Consider the following 20,222-nt stretch of genomic DNA (forward strand, 5'->3'; position numbering starts at 1 on the left):
TTTTTTTTTATAAAAATCTTATTTCTTGTAGAGTACTAATCAATGTATAAACAAGCCGGAGATAAGATTTTATTCTCTCTCACTCTCCGTACCGCATCAGATTTATGCAATCCAAACCGAGCAAACAATTGATCGCATACAGAACAAAAAAAATATTAGTTCACCTTGAAACCCGGTAAAAATATCAATTCAATTGTTCATGCAATCAAATATTAAACGCCGGAGCTGTACATAGAAACAAAAATGGAGTCAGTTGCCGCATCCGTCTGATTTTGCGTATTTAATGCATTTTATTGATGTGTGTCAAAATACAAAATGAAACACGTCCTTTACCTTCAGATATGTGCCTTTCACAGATCAGCTGCTCAAAATACGAGAAAATATGCAGTTTTTTCCGGTTGTTATATAAAAGCCCCAAAAATGAATGTTTAATCGATTGCTATGTGAAATTTTTGTACATAAAAGCATAAAAAAAACAATTTTTGGGTCTGTACCAAAATTAAACATTCCGAAGCGTAGAAAAAAAATTTTTTTTTGAACGGACTGAAACATCAACATATGATTTTGGTGCACAAGTATCGATTGAATTTTTCCTCCTTTTATGCATTAATAATGAGCAAATTATCGATTTGTCACTCCGTATAAACTTTTGTTCAAGTGATCACATCAAAAAGTTTTGCGCTATGAATTTTGCTTTTGTCTATACAGTTATGCAAATATTTTTTTTTGCACTTTGGCAAGGCCATTATGACATTGAAAAAAGGCAGGCGTACGTACATCTAACGCGAATTAGTCTTTGTTTTGTTTGTTTTATTTTTTCGTAGATTATTATTAATGATTTTTCGAGTTGCGAGATGCTGCTGTGTCGAATTTGATGACTTAATGTCTTGCTTTTGTGCCCGGTTTTCACTCGTTTGTGCATTTTAATGTCAAACAAGTTGTTTCTTCAATCATGTAGAAATAAAAATGAGCTAAAAATAGCCTATGATATTTCATGCCAACAAATATTTTTGCATCGCATCGCGTTGGTTAGCTAAAAAACAAATAATTTAAAATTTAAAAAAAGGAAGGTGCAAAAATTTGGTTCACAAAAATGTACAAATTGGGAAGTTATTTGAATAAATAAAAGTATCGGATCACGATCGGTGACAAAAACAAATATTTCTGACTTGATTTGTGTCGCCGCACACAAAAAAAAAACATTTTAATCCGATAAGAGTTTGGTTCGATGTCACTTTGTTTGTTATTATGACAGACTTTGGTCAATACAGAGCAAAAAAAAAAAAGTTTATAAATAACAATGCAAATAAATTGCTAATGCAATTATTGTTTCTCCGCTCCAAAGCACTGCAAAACACAATAATTCGTAAACAAATGTTTACAACAACTGTCTGTGTGTGTTTAGGCATCATCATCATTAACCAGGTTGTCTCTTGCTGCGCAACATGCGAATTCTGCACTAAGGTCATGTCTAAGCTCCGGAGACAATGCAACGGATAAAACGTGAAGCTGTCACGGGCAATATTGACTTGATGGTTATCGGGCTTCATACGAACACACGAAACAAAAAAAAATGAAATAAAAACTAATAAAATAGCTGAATGACATTTTGTCACGTGCAGTAAATGTCTCGTGTTTTGAGTATTAGATAAAATATTGGCGATAAAGTCGGTAGGAAGTTGAACAGAAAAATTATTACGCACGTCAAATGAATATTTATTTTTATGCAGGGTCAAAAAAAAATTAATTGACTTTTGACTTAAGCTTAAGATTAAATTATTTTAAGTCAGAATTAATTAAATAAATTAAAATTAATTTTTTTTATTAAAATTATTTTTTTTTATTTTATTTTAATAATAAAAAAATTTAATGTTTAACTTAAGCTTAAGATTGAGTTATATTAAGTTAAATATAAAAAATAATTATTTTCATTTATTAAAAAATATAACATTAAGGCCTTATTTAGTCAAAAAATAATTTTTTAAATCAGAAATATTTTTTTAATTAAATTATAAATTAATTAAATTTAAAAAAAATATTTCTGATTAAAAAAATTAAGTAAAGCTTAAGAAAATTAAATTTTTTTAATTTCAAAAAAATAAAATTAATTTCAAGCTTAAACTTAAGTTGTATTATGTTGAATACAAAAACTTAAATTTTTAAATTTAAATTAAATTAATTATTAATTAAATTATTTAAACTTAAATTTCTTAAAACTTAATTTAAAAAAATCTCAAATTTATGGTTAAATTAAAATGTTTTTAATAATTTTACTCAAACATAAGCTTAGGTCTCATAATTTTAAGTCAAAAAAATTTTTTTCCGCCCTGTTTAAATGCAGTGAAAAGTGAATCTTTGAAGGTTGCTCGCTTGCATTAATTCTTGATAAGAAGCAAATGCGCGTGCATGCAAAAAATTAAAAAAAAAACTGTAAAACAACTCAAGTCCAAGGACGATTTAGAGGAAAACAATAAAAATTATTGTTATTACATCACAAATTTGCGTTTAAATTTCCGTACAGCCGCAAGTCATACACTAGAACGTTCGTTCATGACATTCAAAAAAAAAGTGTCTAGAGTGCAAATATAAGTCAAATGATTGCGCATAACTGACAGTCCAAGTATGAAATTGTGATATAATAATGATGACATGTTCAAACAACGAAAAAAAGTGCAATTCAGTTATCACCGGAGTGTCAGGCAACTCCGCTTCTGCAATTATTATTAGTGTCAGCGAGACGTGCGACTTTCGAGCGACATGATAATGGCAAAAACATCTTTTTCTGAGTTTTCGTGAAAAATTTGCATCTGTGCGAGAAATATGTTCTTATCACATAAACGTGCCGGTTACTTTTACGCGTGACATTAGCGTCAGGTGTTTTTTATCGTAGCGAGTCGACACACAGCAAAAAAACCGCAAACGTGAACGTAAGAACAGCAATGTGGCTTCATTCCATTCTATTATTCGCTACAATGTTTCACGTTATTCAATACAGTTTTTTTTACTACTTGCAGCAATTATTATTATTATTTTGTTTGTTACACACTCATGTCTAGGGCAAATAAATAACTTTGTGTGCACGAGGTGTGTGGAGGTAGGTTAGAAAACAAGACAAGAAACATGCAGTCTGCGAGTGATTTTGTGACGACGACAACTGGATGACCTTCAAATATGTCAACTTCATAATTATCAATATTTTATTTAGTCCTTTGAGTAAATGGAAACGTCTGGTTCTTTACTTTCGAAAAAAAAAATTTAAACAATTATTCAATTGTCAACAATTTATGAAGCGTTACAACATTTTTGCGCTATTTTTAGATTCAGGGGCGGCTTGAAACGAAAAGTTTCTTCGAATTTAATAATTTTTCGCCGAAAATACTTCATGATTTATGACTAATGCTAAGTCCATATAGCAATAATTGCGAGAAATGCATCACGTTTTATTTTATTTTTGCACAGGAAAAAAGCACATTTGGCTCATGAACGTAGAAATTTCGACGAGTAGCTCTTTTCACGCGAGATTTAATGGCTTTAGAATTACTACCGACCGATTGTGTAATATTAAATGTCAGAGATGGTGCAATAGTGATATACGTGCTATGTGTATCAAATCAATTGAAATAAATTGGCTTTTGCGGTATATAGGTTGTGGTTTATTTTTTTTTCCTCTCTTATTTACTCTCGTTGTCGTCTTCATTTTATTTTTTTTTTTATTTAATTTTTTTTTGTATGTTGGCATCATATTGCAACTATACTAAATATTTTGTCGAACAATCAAGGTGACATTTTTATTTTATTTTTTTTTTTCAAAGAAAAAAATAAATTAAAAAAAAATCGACCTTGTTATGATTGACAATTTTTTTTTTTTTCGTTAAAGGGTGACTTGCCGGATGGAAAAATCATGAGCCGCCGCTGAAATTCTTGTATTACATTTTCTAAAATTATCGTTAAGTCATGAATGACGCAATCATGCCGAATATTTTTCTTCGGCGCGGAAAAATTTTCATAACAAACAAAGATGATTCAAGAAATTGTTTTTTTTTTCGCTGTAAAGTATTTATTTTATTATTAGCGGCTATGTGTGTATGTGTGTGTTTATGTTATAAATTTAGAAATACAACAAAAAAAAATTTCACGGACAAACTAGACATTTAGAATAATTGCGTAGAAACGACACACATGAACATCATTTCGTAATGAACGCACATTAGAAGGTGTTGAATGAGGTAATGAATTTATTTCTTGTAAATTAGATGAAAATTTACATTTTATTACATTTACAAGAGATTTTTTCACAAAGGCGGTTTATTTTTAAACTTTATCGCCTTCGTGCCGTGTAACTTTTAATGTTTCTTGTAAAATCGCCAAAAATCTGACAAATTTATTTTCTGAGATGATGACGAATAATTTCAAAAGTTTCATTACTCGACTCGCGATTTCAAGGACTTTTTTGAGGCGTTGGTGTGTGTGCGCGATGTGTTTATAAATAAATATAAAAATAACCAAAACTATATGTTTACCGGTTTGTTTTTAAAATCAAATAAAATTTAAAGCTTGGTCAGCAAGAAATTTGTCTCCTCCCGTACTTCCTCATTGATTTCGATCGCGCAACAAGTTTTGCATGTCGCTGCTGCTGCAAACCGGTCAAAAAAAATTGTTTTTGTACAAATTACCGCACGTTATTACGAACAAACCTTGTTCGTGACACTTTAATCGTTCGCGAAACATCTAGAAGACCTTTCCCAATTATTATTACTCGCACAAAACAATTATATCTCGCGCATTGTCTTCTTTTTTTTTTTACAAAAATTGTATAACGAACGAAAATTGCATGCCTTGTATGGTCACATTGCCAATATATTAAGTATAACAATATAAATTATCTTGTACGACGTGCAACGAGAGTTAAAGTGAAAGGGAAATTTAATCAGCACGGCAATGAATCGATATTGTGTAATAACCAGCAAAAATGTGGTGCAACGAAGACAAAATTTACTTTCCGGATGTCAAATTTTCGATTTGTGTCGCAGATCATCATCATCAGCGATTTTTTCGACAAGTTGTTCCTCCTTGAAATCAATATTTTTTGTTGTTTCGAAGACAAATTACGGCTCAAGGCTCCGTCAAACATGATTTCGTTGAAGAGATTCGAACAATAGAAGTGCCCATTACGAGGTCATTTGATGCTTGTTTTAAAAATAGAAAAAAAACTTTAGGACAGAATATTTTTTTTTGTCGAAAAAACCCGATTCTTACATCATATAATGACATTTTTATCTAAAAACCTCGACCATATGTTTGAAAAAAAATTTTCTTGACTTTTATTGATTAATTTTTAAATCGCGTCGCGTATAAAGTTTAAATTACTATTTTTTTTTTTGTAATTTAAAAAGCAAATTGTTCGAGAAATTAATAAAAAAAAGGCATCTTGCCGAAAAATCTGTGTACGCACGCACAAAAACATCAAAGTAGGTCAAGTAACGTTTGTGACCTACTTTCGGCGCGCTCGTAGAAATGCACAAATAGCGAGTCACCGAAAAAAGGTGATTAAGAGCTAACTGTGTAGCTCGGGTAAAATGGTAATTTTATGTCAGCTTATATGGCAGCACGCGAATAAATCAGGTGCCAATCAGGTGTTTTTCGTGTTTTTATTAATTTTCTGCTGTAAACGAGTCGCATTTGTCACAAAGTCTGATATCAGTCGCTTTTAAAAAGCTCAAGGCTTTTAAAAAACTTGAAAACTGGTCAAATCAAGGAAATCTGGTGTTCCGCGTTTTATTTTTTTAAATGCGTAATAATGAAATTTTTACTTACCCGGCGTTTTCTTGGCAAATCCTCGTTGTAATCCATGACAATTCCTTCGTCGGAGGTCGAAAGGGAAGTCGTTCGGGGTCCGCGACGCGTGATATTTGTCATTGGCGGAGCACTTCCGTCGTCGCTCAATGGCGGCGATGAGGATCCCGTGCTCCACGAGGCGCTGCTGCTTGACGGACTCGAGCCGAGTTGCGTTTCCCAGGCGGCGCGTGGCGAATGGGGCGAACACGAGAGACTCATGAGCACCAAGGCGGCATTGCACTCGTCCATCGGGTCATCGTCGTTGATGCTATTGATGAAATAATCTCGTTCGTCCTGAGAATATGAAGTACGGCGTTTACGGGAACTGCAATAAAAACAAAAAAAAAATAAATTTCTATAAAAATCTGACATAAACTATCAATCATTCAAGTTTAGCGATTCTCGATAAACAATTACTTTCATCATTTTTCACGACGGCGGCCCTTCGTCGACGCCAATTACGGTATTTTTCGATTAGTACACATGATACGGTGTCTTCTTAATAAATTATAAAATAATAATGAAGACAATTCAATGAGGAAGAAGATGGCTTGTCGACCATGCACATGCCATTTGTGAAAGCGCAGCAAGTCTCGCTCGTCGATAAATTGATTTTTAATTTAAAACGAATGCCCTATCACCCGCGTTTTGAAGTGCATTCGCCGTCGTTACTTCGTTACTTCACTGCCTGTTGTAATATTTTATTCACAACAAACAAACTATTATTACATGCATGAACTTACTCAATCATTTTACATTTAAATAACATTAAGCAGACCCGTGTGCGCTCTCAATGGCGGATTGTTTGGTGAATTGAATCTGTTTTTCACATAAATTGTGATTAAAATATTCCGCTGCGTAAAGCCATTCCAAGTGACGTTAATGCCTCATTCTCACTATTAACCTCCCATTCAAAGCACAACGAAAACTCGCATCCGCCTTGCGAAAATTCCATTCACTCGAATTTTTTTACTTTATGAGTGAAGCCAGCAAATATTGCGAATCTGAATATAATAGTTAAAATAAATTGTGGAATGTTTAATAAGGCAACAAAAATGCATCTCATAGAAAAAAAGTAAAAAAAAAAAAAATTTACAGATAGACATTTAAGGAATTTGTTACTCCATAATCAGATGGATATTGTTCGGACCGAAAATATTACGCGATATAAATTTTTAGCTGTCAACGTCGTCGTTACTTATGCTATGAGAAAGACAAGAAGCCTGCTCTGTCATGTGTACAATTGTGTCATTTAATTTGCTTTTCTGCAGTGAATATCAGCGTTTCTAATCTCTTCTTGTCGTCTCGTTTGCATTTTTTTTGCATTTCTTGCTCACATAATTTTTAAGTGAATGTCAAAATTGGATAAGGCTTGTCAGATTGAGTCACGGATTGTAACGGTGAATTATTAGAAAACACGAAAAAAATTCTGTGAAAATTACTCGTGTCTCATTTTTTATAATTTTTAATTTTTAAAATTATTTTTATTTTTCAGTTAATTTTTTTTTTAATTATTTTTTTTATAACAAAATATCTTTAATTTTCTTTCGAATTTTAATTTGAATTTTATTATAGAAAAAAATATTTTTTTTAATAATAGAGGTATCGAAAAAATTAAAGTTTAATTAATGAAAAAATTTTAAAATTAAAAAATTAAAATTTAACTAATTTATTGAATTGTTAAATTTAAAATTTCAAAAACTTCTTTCAAACATTAAAACTTTCAATTTAAAAACATTAAAAAAAAATTAATGTATAATTATTTTAAAAATTAAAAAATATTTATCTAAAATTAAATTAATTTTATATTTTTTTATCTTGTTTTTATCTAATAAAAATTTAATTTATTTCAAATTTTAATTCAATTAAACTTCAATTTTATTACAAAATAAAATTATAATTTATTTTTTTAATTTTTATTTTCAGTTACTTTAAATTAAATTCAAGTTACATTTTAATCAACAACAACATCATCATCATCATCATACAAAATAATGGTTTTTGATTTCGTATTAAGAGGTAATCATGCGTAAACTGACCTCATAACTGTAACTGTGGCATTCTATTTAACAATCGAATCATCTAGTCGCTCAACACAAACAACTTGAACAATTTCAAAATGTGTATTTTTTTAAAAAAACAACTTTGAAAAATGTTATTATAAAAAGAACCAGTATTTTACGCAATTATGTAGAAGTACACAGCTAAACTTGACAATATAACATTAAACAAAATTATTATTTTAAATTAAACAAACTTGTGTATTATAATGATAATTATTATTTTTTTATAAATTATCTCTATTAGTGTCGAGATCAACTGAATTACAGTCTAACATAACTTTGGAATAAATTGGCACAAAAATTTATGATGAGCGACGAACAAACATAACTTAGTAATAATAATATAATAATGTATACTTGTAACATAATAGAGTGGATTTTGTTCATTGCAATTATTTATTTTTATTTTTTTTATAAAAAAATTGTTTGATTGGACAAGCGAATTCATCAAAATGTCAGAAGTTTGAGACAAACAAAGGTGATTTTGTGTAGAAATTCTCCTCGCTTGATATATCGGACACTGATTTATTGTATTTGTTTATTTTGATCTGCCTTGTGCCGTATTATTATTATTTTATTTTTGCATTCATGTAATAAAATATGCATGATGCAAAATGTCGTGATCACTTTCTTATTCATGCAAACATGTGTGGAGATGTCTCCATCAGCTTATATAGGAAGCAAAAGTTTGTTTATGTTTCAATTGTTTTCAATTTAAAAGTGATGACATTTTTTATTATTATTTTGTTTTTTTTTTTATATTTTTCTATTAGCGAAGAAAAATACTATTGAAAAAAAAATAATAAAAAATGTCTTACTTTCGTTAAGCATTAAAAAATAATGAATGCAAATAGCTTTTAATGAGTAAGAATCATCAACGGAGATACAGTAGAAGAGAAAAAAACCAGAAGATGACGATGTTGACGCAAAAAGTGTGTCGTTCAAAAACTAGCACACTAACCTAAATACGGTTTTTTCCAATCGTACTTTTATTATCATCATCGTCAGTCACTTGTTAATAGTACGACGTCGCGTCTTTGCTTGTGACTTGACACAACACACACTCAAAAGCCGATTATACGCGCTTATTTATTCAATTATCATCTACGCGATGTGTGAGTGGCAAAATTCACGCTTCTTATCACTGTCGTCGTCGTAATTTCTCGCAATATCTAGAACGAAACGCAGAATTTTTTTGCGTCATTTAATTGAAGGGTATTTATTTAAATTATTATTTAAATATTTATTTTTTTTTCAATTTAATTTTAATTATTTTAATTTATTTTTTTATTTGATTTTATTTTTTAAATACATTTTTATTTATTTTGTATTTTTTTCATTATTTTAAATTATATTTTATTTTTGTAATTATTTTTTAATTTTTCTATATTTTTTCTTTATTAATTTATATTATTTTTTTTTTAATTTTTTATAATTAAAATTTTTTAAATATTTATTTTTATTTATTTATGAATTTATATATTAACTTACTTTAATATTTTTTTAATATTATTTTTTTCTTTGAAACTTTAATCCATATTTTTTTTCAAATTTCAAGAAATTTTTTTATATAGAAAAGCTGCAATTAAAAATTAACTAATCGGATTTTAACCTTTCTAATCCGTTATGTGATTAAATTTTAAATCAATGTTTAATTAGAAAACGACGTGGTTTTAGTTCAAATGAAGGAAAAAAGAGCAACAAGTGAAAGTTGGTATTTTTTCTTCTAACTTCATAGACTGTAAATAATTTCAACGCATTCACAAACGGAGCGCAGGTCAATGTCAAGTCAATACTCCTCCTGTCCATCGCTTTGTCGCTCGTGTGTTTTATCAATATTATCGACGTCGTCAACAAAAAGAAACGGGAGAATAGAAGAATGGGTGCTCGGCTAGACATTACTTGAAGCATGCCTTTGGGACACAAAATCAGACGATTTGAAGAGGTGGTTGTTGTTATGAAATATTATTCTCTCCGTATGTCGGAGACCATTTCAAAGAAAAATGTCTGTTCGTACGAACAGAAAGAGGAGAAACGAAGACTACGCATGCAAAATACCTCGATCTTGACCTGTTATTTCGGGTTCAATATGTTGATAATTAAATTATGAACGGCAAAAAGTTAATCGATTATTTAATTAAGATTTCGATCCTTCGACGTGCACGGTCATTACTTTTACTTAAAATGGGCTGCCTTTCCGTTTATTCATTTTTTTTTGCTGTGCGTTAAAAGGGCACGGCAGTTGTTAAAAGTTTATGTTGTGTTAAAAATTAAATTATTTTTTTTTCTTGACCGCTTTAAAGCTCAAACATGCAATTCATTTGTTTTTTTTTGCGCGTATTTCAACGTCGTGTGACGCGTTGATGCATATCGTTTCTCTTCTTTATGATGGGATTTATGCAAAGTGATTCTTTTCTTGCCTTACTTTTTCCATGTTTTACTGTTTGTTCTTTTTTTTTCGCCGTAAAAAGTGTGTAATTGTACATTTTTTTCATCATATATGTACAAAAAATAAAAAATATACATTTATGTTTATTTATAATGTTAAACATGAAAGGTAACATACATATGTAACTTTAATAGTTATTAATGGGATTATGTTATATGTATATTTATTTTATGTGCTGAGAAATTGTGCGATAGACGCGTGTGCATAAATTATTAAGAATTGAGACAAAGAGGTGCCTTTTTAACTTTTTTTTTTTTTTTTTTTTTTTTTGAATAAATGCATCAACGACAAATATTTATGTTTTATTGACACGTTAACTGTTGACGTGGTAAAATATCAAATTCGTTGTTTATTTATTTTTATGTCGTTTGCAACAACAACTTGATACGTGCTTTATAAAAATAAACAATTTTTTTACACAACAAGTTTCCATTTACAAACTTTTAATTGCATTTTACTATAAAATCGTAAAATATTTTTTTTAGGTCAGTTTCAAGTTTAATTTCTTCATTAATATTCTAATGCAAATTTTTTAGAAAAACTTCACAGAGAAAAGAGCTTGAATTGCCTGAGATGCATAACAAAATAAAGAACAATGATCGTCATAAATAAATAATAATGCACTCTGTTCTGTCTTTCTTTCGTTATTTTCTTTAAAAAATATACAGTCAAGTCTCCCAAAAATGGGCAAAATTTTACGAATTTTAATATAATTTTTTTTTTTATTTTTAAAATTTTTAATTTATTTTTTTTTATTTAAACATTAATATTTTTTTTTTAAATTTCATCAAAAATTAATCAAAAAAAAAAAAAAAATAAAATAAAAAAAAAATAAATAAATAAAATAAATTAAATATAAAAATTAAATAAAAAAAAAAATAATTTTCTTTAAAAAAATTTAAAATTTTTATTTTTTTTAAATTAATAAAAATTTTAAATATTTTTTTATGACATTTTTTAGTAATTTCAGTATATATTTATTTTAATAATATTTAAAACAAACATTAAAATTTCAATTTTTTAATATAATTTTCAAGAAAAATCTTAAGATTTGATCATTTTGGGAGATTTCACTGTATTCAAAAAAAAAAAAAATTGAAGAGCATAATAATAATAATAATTGTGATATATTGCGTATAAATAGGTTAGAAGGTTCATGATAAGCTCTTTTATCGTGGTTTCTATCCAAATTAGAGACACACAAGACGACGACGTACTTAATTAATATTCATAACGTCTATCTGGAATTCTCGGAGATAGCGATATGTTGTCGACTTTTGAAAGCGAACGAAGCTAAACATAAAAGAGTGCACAGCGATAAGGAGATCTGAAATAATGCAGATGTTGTTTATTGTTGATTAGCATTACTTACTACTTTCTTTGCCTCCGCTCTTACGTCGCGTCGTCGTCGTCGACGTTGTTCTCTAAAAGGCCTGCTTGCTGTACATTGTTTACGTAACTATTAATATTTAATAATAATAATCATGTGTATTTTATTCGTTCACGACATATCTGCATGTTTTTGTTGTTTTTTGCAGAGAAATGGGGCTTATCTTGGATATTTTCCTGCGCCGCGGCTATTTAAATAATGGCGCGTATCTCGCTTCACGAACGTCGAGTATTTGGCTTAGAGGAAAATTGCCTACATGCCACATGCAATTTAACATGGCAGTTAATAAGTCCGCGTATTTTTATGACATTTGATGTGAAATTAAGCGCTGCATATGCAAAGCGCTGGACAATCGTTCGTTTTCTCGCGCTAATAATACGAGCAAATCATGCTAGTTGTTTTTTCTAAGAAAGTAATTACATATTAAAGTCTCTTCTATATGCCAGAGCGAAATAAATGCATTTCCTATATAATTATGGAATTGAGTTTATGCGCGACTACGGGAGAAAACTAGCACACATTTGACTCTCTTAGAAGCCATTTTTTCCAAATAATAATTAATTTCGTGCATGTGTGCGGAGAAACGGCGTCGAAACAGCGTCGAGAGCCGAGAAAAGGAGATATGATGTTAATAATAGGCATTCACCATCACTAATTGACGGAATGTAATGTAATGTAATGCAACTTGTTCTTCATCATCATCATCAGCAGCATCTGCATGGTGCGTTAACCTTATTTTGCCTGCCTATAATTTAATAGACGGAGCAGGAAAAAAATGTGAAAGAAATCAGAAAAGTCAGATCATTCATTAACTTTGCTTCTAGGTAATAAAAATAAAAAATTTATTGTTTCTTTCTCGCGTTTCATGCATAGATCGATCGTGTCAACGTTCAAGTTGTTACTCTTGACTGTTTTTTTTTTGTTAATATATAATTTTCTGCATGCTGGTAATGATGATCAATGATATAGTTGACGGCCATTCTCTCAAATAACAACAACAACTTATGATTATGATTTGTGTTCCACTCTGCACAACGCGCGAGAGAGAAAAGCTGGCTAGAAAGCGCACAATTTGATGGTTCAAAGATTATTTTATTGTGTGAGTCAATAAAATGCGTTGCATGGAATTTTCCATTGTAAAAAGTGTGAAATAAACAACATTTATTATTTTATCAAAAAAACGTTACATTCTCATATTTTTTCTTTCTTTTCAGCTTGTTGTCGAGGAATTCCGTTGTGGTCAAGAAATATGAATAAAGCATAATGAAAAATCATAACAAACGATAACTCGGAATATTGCAATAAATAATCTGATTGAACAATAAATATACCTCCGATCAGTAGCGGAATTGCAATTTATAAGCCCAACATTTTTTATTAAAAAAAAAATAAAAAAAAATTATATTTTTTTAATAATTAAAATAAAAAAAAATTAATTAAAAAAAAATAAAATAAATTATTAAAAAAATATAAAAAAAATATTTAAAAAAAAAAATATTTAAAAAAATATTTTTTTTTTATTAAAAATTTTCTTTTTAATTATTTTTAATTTTTTTTTAATTTAAAATTTTTTTTTTTTCAATTTTTGAATTATTTTATTTTTTTATAAAAAAATATTGGTTTAATAAAAATTTATTTTTTTTTAAATTTAAAAAAATATTTTTTTAAATTTTTATATATTTTTAATATAAATTTAAGTTTTTAATATTATATATTTTGAATCAAAACAAATAAAAAAAAATACTTTTTAATCCAAACCAAGCACAAAAATCAACTTCAAGGAACGTCACTGCCTCCAATAAAACCATCATTAATATTTTGAAAGTTGTATGGAAACATATATCATGCATTATCGGGATCCTCCCTCAACGACGTGAACGTTCAATAGCTCACAAACTAAAAAAAAAGCTTACATCCATCAAAATGGCTTCGGGATATTTTTCTTGAGCGTTACTGCGTGAAAAACAAATATTCGACATGATTTTCATCTGTAATTGCGTGACTCTTGACAGAAAAATTACAGGGATGAAGCGTAATTAATCATTCCGGATGATGTACAAGTGCCATGAAATTGCGTCGCTTTTTGATTTATGTACAAACGGACCCGAAAAATTGTTTGATTTGAGCCAAGATTAACGAAGTAAAAGTTATTTTTTCATTTAAAAAAGACCTTCCTTTTGAATAATTTTTTTTCCTTCGTTGAAATTGAACGAAGATAATTTGCCATAATTTGTGAAAGTGCGTCTGAAGGATATTTGTGCGAATAACCGGCCGGTGCAGTTTTATCTTTGTTTGTTTATTTTTTTCCCGTTTTTTGATACAAATAAATGACTTTTTTACGAGCAGCGATCCAGAAGTGATTCAAGGGTAAACAAGACAATTTATTTATTTATTTAAAAAAAATGATAATATTTTTATTTTCTGTGCTTAACGCATTTTCCGGTCAAGAAGTCTGTCAAAAAACTGTTAGAAACCCATTTTTCTTCAAGTTGATAATTTAATGCGATATTATTACTTTTTTTTATGAGTCAAGCACTGACTGACACTCGATACTCTCATTTCGTCGTTATTTTACGATGTTTGTTGCTCCATCATTAATCGCATGCTCGATAAATGTACGAGAACAAGAATAAAATCAACACAACATGACATACGGAGCGCGAAGAGTCGCGGCTGTGACTCGGCAATGATTCCGGAATTATATAACTGTAATTTTTTTCTCTCTTTCTTCAACGCAGAGTCGAAGTTTATTACTACCAAGCTATATATCTTCCGTGTGTATCATCATCATCATCGTCATTTTCGTAGTAATGAAGAGTAAAACTTACCGTTATTTACTCTCAATTATTTTACGCCTATTACTGCATGGCACAAAACTTGTTTACTCTTCTCTAGCTCGACGACTCGTCTTCGAGTGAATGAGCGAACGAGCACTTTTATGTATTTTTTTTTATTTTTTATTTATTTCGTTAAGAACCGAGAAGAACACAAACAAACAACGAAGACGATAACAGAGAAAAAAGCAATGTTTGCACAAATCACTCGGCAAACACATCATTAACATTCGTTTGTGTGTGACTGTGGTGCGCCCATATGGATATAGAGCAGAAAATTTCCCAGCAAATAACCTATTTTAGAGCATTTTGTTTTGTTTTTGCATGAAAACGAACAAAAATTTGTCCCCCAACTGACGAAGGTTCATTGGATTCATAAAAATGGAAGCCAAAGTGGGCGACGACGAACGTTGACAGACAAAATATAAACTATATGGCAGTATCTTGACTATGGTCAGTAATGTTTTTTTTATTCCTCCATCTCCTCTACTTTGTTTTTATTACATAAAAAAAAATAAAATTCGCAAATTTTTTTTTTAGACGAGACAATAGTTTCTATTGTGTATATAAATTTTTTTATGATTAAATTTTTTACTATTTTAATCTGCAAAAAAAAAAAACTAAAACAATTGTCTGAGATTCGTTTAATTTTTGTAGAGTGACATGAAGCATAAATTTCATGCACCGCAAAAAAAAAGTCAGACAGAAAATATTTTGATGACTGACGAAACTTGCTCGTTACTTGGTCTAAAGGTCAATTCAAGGTGAATTTCAGCAAAAAATGCAAGTGTTTAGAAAAAAAATAGCAAAAAAAATCTATTGTCTATTTTATCGAGTGGTCGTCGTTGAAATCATCATTAATTGAGGAGAAAAAAAATCGTCGGCAATCTCGCTGTGATTAAAGTAATAAAATGTTAATGCATTTTGTCTTGCACATTGCTTCTTTTTTTTTCGTTGCACAGTAGCTTATGGCTCAAAAAAACGCATTAAATTTAAAAAGAGAAAAGAAAGGGCAATGCCAAAAAACGCCTACTTGTTGTTTTTTATCATCTTTTCTTCTCTCATTTTTTTTCTTATTTTATTTTAGTTACACGTAGCGACGACGTCACACAGTAGCAAGAAACGATAATTAAGATAATTGGGTGCCATGGAATGAGACAATTGAAATCAATGACAAGCACAACAAAAATATTTTTTTCTCTTTTATTTTCTCTTCTCTCTCGCAAGTTGCATTCGAACAACTTGCAAAACCCGAACAACACTCAAAAAATGGCAACAGCTGTATCGAAATAACTTTATACAATGCACATTTTCGGCAATTCGTACGTACAACGAAGAATTTCGGTTGTTTACAGAAAAAAAAATCACATTGCCCAAGGTCATGATTCGCAATATCCATTCGCAGACATACCCAAATTCGTACGTCGTCGTACAAAAAAGTGTGAGTTATTTTATATTGTTTCGTTTTTTTTTTGCGATTTCTGTACGACGATGACGACGACGCTCAAAATGATTTAGAATACAGACTTTATTTGCAAAAAAAAAAAAAAAAAAAAATTCCACGAAAATATTGATAAAAAAATTTTATTAGTGTCTCGTCATATGTTTTGTTCCATAGACGTCTCGATGCCGTGCATAATTACGAATGAATATTTTTCATGCAGTATAGAAATAAAAAAAATTAACCACCTGAGCTGACTTTGCCAGACGTTGATGTTGTTATGGTAACAAAAGCTGTTTTTTTTTATTTTGTGTTGCCTTGCTTTGAAGTGTCAGAAGTTGTTTAAATATATAAAATATTGTTTGACGTCATCTTGTTTGTGTTGCGCGAGAAAAAAAAATTAAAATATTTAAATAGCTTAGAAAGTTTGTTTTGGTCGCTGCAAGGACTTAACCAAATTTTTTTAAAAACCAATTTCCTGATGATTTTTGGTTTTAAAATTGATTAAATTAAGATAAAAATTGACACTTTATTTTTTTCTATCTCTTGGTTGACTTTTGACAAAAAAAAACCGGATGTGGTTTCGCATAATTTATGATAAAAAATAATTTTTCTCACATAATTAATGAACATTTTATGATTCATACTATCTCGTGTTCTCCGAAAATGGCATAAAACCCTTGTTTTTATCTCTTGTTCGACTTTCATGGAACAAGCAAAATTAAATTTAGCTCGAAAAAAGTCTGAAACAAAGGAAATTTAAATTTTTTCTCTTCTTTCGTAGAAATAAATGCAGAAAAAATACAACAATATGCGCCTATTTGGCTAGATCAGAGAGATAAGATCGGTAAAAGAGTAAGGAATAACGCACATGCAAAAAAAAAAGAGTTAACGTAAATAATAATAATAATAATCGAAAATAATTTGCATGTAAAAAAAAATAACAATGGACACGGTGTTGACACCCAAGTCCAAAAAGGGGAGAAAATAGAGAAAAGTTTGACAGGCCAGTTGTTTAGAGAACGCAAAATATTAAATAAAAAATAACAATAATCTGCACGTATCTCCAATTATGTGAGTCAACGACTTGAACGTGACAATTAATAGCCCAGCGAGAGCGCGGGAGAGAGATATGGACGTTCATTCACGTTTCATAAAATATCTAAACGAGCTACTGTCAAAATATGTAAATTAATTTTCTATTCTATTGTAAAAATTATTTTCGACGCAAACGAGAACTTCCATTGGGCTAGCAACACAATTACGATCAATTTGAATACATTTGAACTCGCTGTGCTTCGTGAGTCGCCTCAGTCGTGTCAATAATTGTGTGCGTTAATTATTTTCGTGTTTTGGGGGCCCTTCGGAGCCTCAACAGTGCCTGCACGCAACAAACACAAAGCATTTTTCTAAATAATTAAGCGAGTGTCGGACGAGAAAAAAAACTAATGTATAAAGTAATTTTGTTCAATTTGAATATGAAATGCGTTTCCTCTTTCATTCTTTTCTTTTTTTTTTCGTTGAACGCGATTTGAAATTAACAAAAAAAAATATTTTAAGAATGTTGACCGTGATGTGCTTACAACCAGTTCAACGCATCTTTTCTAATAAATATTTTAGTAGCTTAATTATAGTTTCGTACAAAAAAAAACGAACGGTAAATTCTTAAAGCATTGAAAAAAAAACGCGTGCGTAGGCAAAAAAAATTGAGAAACACTTGATTAATGTTGAACTAAAAAAAAAAGAAAAAAAAAATACGAAAGAAGTGTGAAGAAGGGTTTTTCGTCAAAAAAATCTTTCACAATACAATGAAAAAAAAAATTTTTTTTTTCTAAATTGCCAAGAAGAAGCCAGCAGATGAAAGAGTTATAATCACCATCATCATCATTTTTATTATTATTATCGGTAATTGTGAGAAAACAGCTGTCTCCCAAAAAAATTTGTACAAAGGGATTTTCTGTCTCGACAAATTTCACGACGTTTAAGAAAAAATAAATAAATTATATGTTTCAAAAAAATTTTTTTTTTGTCGCAGAGACCTTCACTTTACACATACACACGCGATTTGGTGGCTTAGCGAGTTAAAAATAAGAAACTTACCCATTTTGTGTCAACTGGAAGGGGACATCAATGCTGTGTGATTGTCGTCGTCTATCGTTCGCCATGTCAGCGAGTCGCGCAAAGTCTGTGTCGCGTTCCTGATCAGCCAAACGAGCTGAGCGACGTGACTCCAACAAACGAACTTCCTCCAATTTCTTCTTCAGCTCCAAAGGGCTCTGAAAATAAAATTAAAAAAAAAAATAAAATTTTAGTTAAATTGTTTCATTTTTTAATTTTTTTTTGTTAGTTTATAAAAAGAAAAATAAAAAAATTATTATAGATTATTAATTTTTTTTTATTTAAAAAAAAAATAGATTTATTAAAATTATTTAATTTTTATTTTTTTTTTTGTTAATTAAATTGAATAAAAAATATTTTTCTTTGATTTTTTTAAATTTATATTCATTTCAATATTCTGAATTAAAAATAAAAAAAAAATAAAAATTTTAATAAGTGAAAAATTTTTTTCTTTGAATTTTGTTAAAATTTAATTCAATGAAACAAATATTCTGTAATTTTTTATATAAATATTTAATAAAAAAAATTTTTTTTTTATTTTTTTTTTAAATTTAAATCGATTAAATTAATTTTATTGTTTTTAATTTTTTTTTCGAATATTCAAATATTTAATTTCTTTAATTTAATTTAATTTTAATAAATTTTAGCAATTTTATGTACATTTTTCGCTTAACTTGTTGTTTAGATAACAAAATGGGACATCAGACACCATTATTGAATTTCACAAAAAAAAATCGAATTGAATAAATTCAAAGCGCAAACAACAAATATTTAAATAGTCATTCATTTAACATTGATTAAATGCACTAAATATTCAACTGCACCGCTTTTATGTAACAAAATTCAAGGAATTTCGATTGTATTTGTAAAATAATACAATATTGAACAAAGATTTGAATCACATGACATGACAAGACGGCACATTCTTCATTTTTATTGTGCCAGTTCCTTCGATCAAATGCATCGATCATTCGACATTTTTTTATTCAAACTGGGTCATAATACCGGCCGGTGCTTCAAATAAAATTCATTGCTCGTCTTTTATTGAACAACTTTCGAACAAGACTCGAATATCATAAAATAAATCATAAAAAATCCGATGGAATGTCGTTTAATTCAATGAGAACTCGAAATGATTTCATGCGAAGAGATGAGTATCGAAACCAGACAGCAGGCAGATTACGAACAAATAGCGATAATCCCGACGTTTAAGTGCATTTGACGCGTCAATTGCATCCATTTTTGGGAATTTTCTTGCAAGACGACGAACGACGCAGCCCAATTTTGAATGTCTAGCCGATTGTGGTATGATGCAGTCTGTGCCTTTACATCGTCTCTTTTTTTTACGTCTTTCATGTGAAAACTCATTGAGACAGTTTTGTGTAAAGTAAACTAGGTGGCTTATTTGTCTCAGTTTACTTTTCGTACTTTTTGCTTTTTCTTTCAATTTCATTCGAAAATTGTAATGAAGAGGGCATGAGAGAGAAAAACACCTACATATGTTCACGAGAAAAGTTTCAGTCTGCGGGGGGATGAGAAGAGGAATGTCTGCGTTTCGGTACGAAGCCGGCGCGTACATCTACCTTCTCCATCCCCATCACCGTCGTCGACGAGCCACGATTGTGTCTGCACATCAAATTTTGTACATGGATCTCAGTCAACAACTTGACTTTGATGTAAATGAACCGAATGAGCACACACACAGACAAAAAGTCCGATTTTCATGCGAAAAAGTGGTTCAACGTACATCAGACCTCGCTCGTGAATCATTTGGTTTATTTTTAGGCACTCGACAAAAAATGCACGAAGACTTTTTTTTCGGGTGTGCAACAGTGGGAGGCATTTTTTGCCAATTTTTTCTGCTAAATTGCATTATCAGGCGAGAAATTTCTTATCGCACATGCACACAAACACACGTCAGTCAGTCAGTCAGAATTTAATGCTCCCAGACGACGACGTCGCAACGCAAGCTACAGTGAGGTAAGGTCATGTCTGGCATAAAAATTGGGTTCAACTGCACACGACGCGTCGAGAGAAATTGTAATAAAATCTGACGGGGGTGGTTGTTTTATTGTTCTGACTGCGCTGCTGC

The 20,222-nt window shown here is 29.9% G+C and overlaps 1 protein-coding gene across 1 annotated transcript in view; it reads right to left on the bottom strand.

Annotated features, from left to right (window-relative positions):
• LOC134827527 (zinc finger protein 395) overlaps nucleotides 1-20,222 on the bottom strand; it is a 71,460-nt gene that overhangs the window by 22,513 nt on the left and 28,725 nt on the right. The window contains exons 2-3 of the mRNA XM_063840209.1: nucleotides 18,113-18,288; nucleotides 5,815-6,160 (exon numbers count right to left, since the gene is read on the bottom strand). Coding sequence (XP_063696279.1) covers nucleotides 5,815-6,160; nucleotides 18,113-18,288 — 522 coding nt within the window. The remainder of the gene's footprint in view (nucleotides 1-5,814; nucleotides 6,161-18,112; nucleotides 18,289-20,222) is intronic.

Source organism: Culicoides brevitarsis, chromosome 1 (assembly GCF_036172545.1).
Source record: "Culicoides brevitarsis isolate CSIRO-B50_1 chromosome 1, AGI_CSIRO_Cbre_v1, whole genome shotgun sequence".
NCBI lineage: Eukaryota > Metazoa > Arthropoda > Insecta > Diptera > Ceratopogonidae > Culicoides > Culicoides brevitarsis.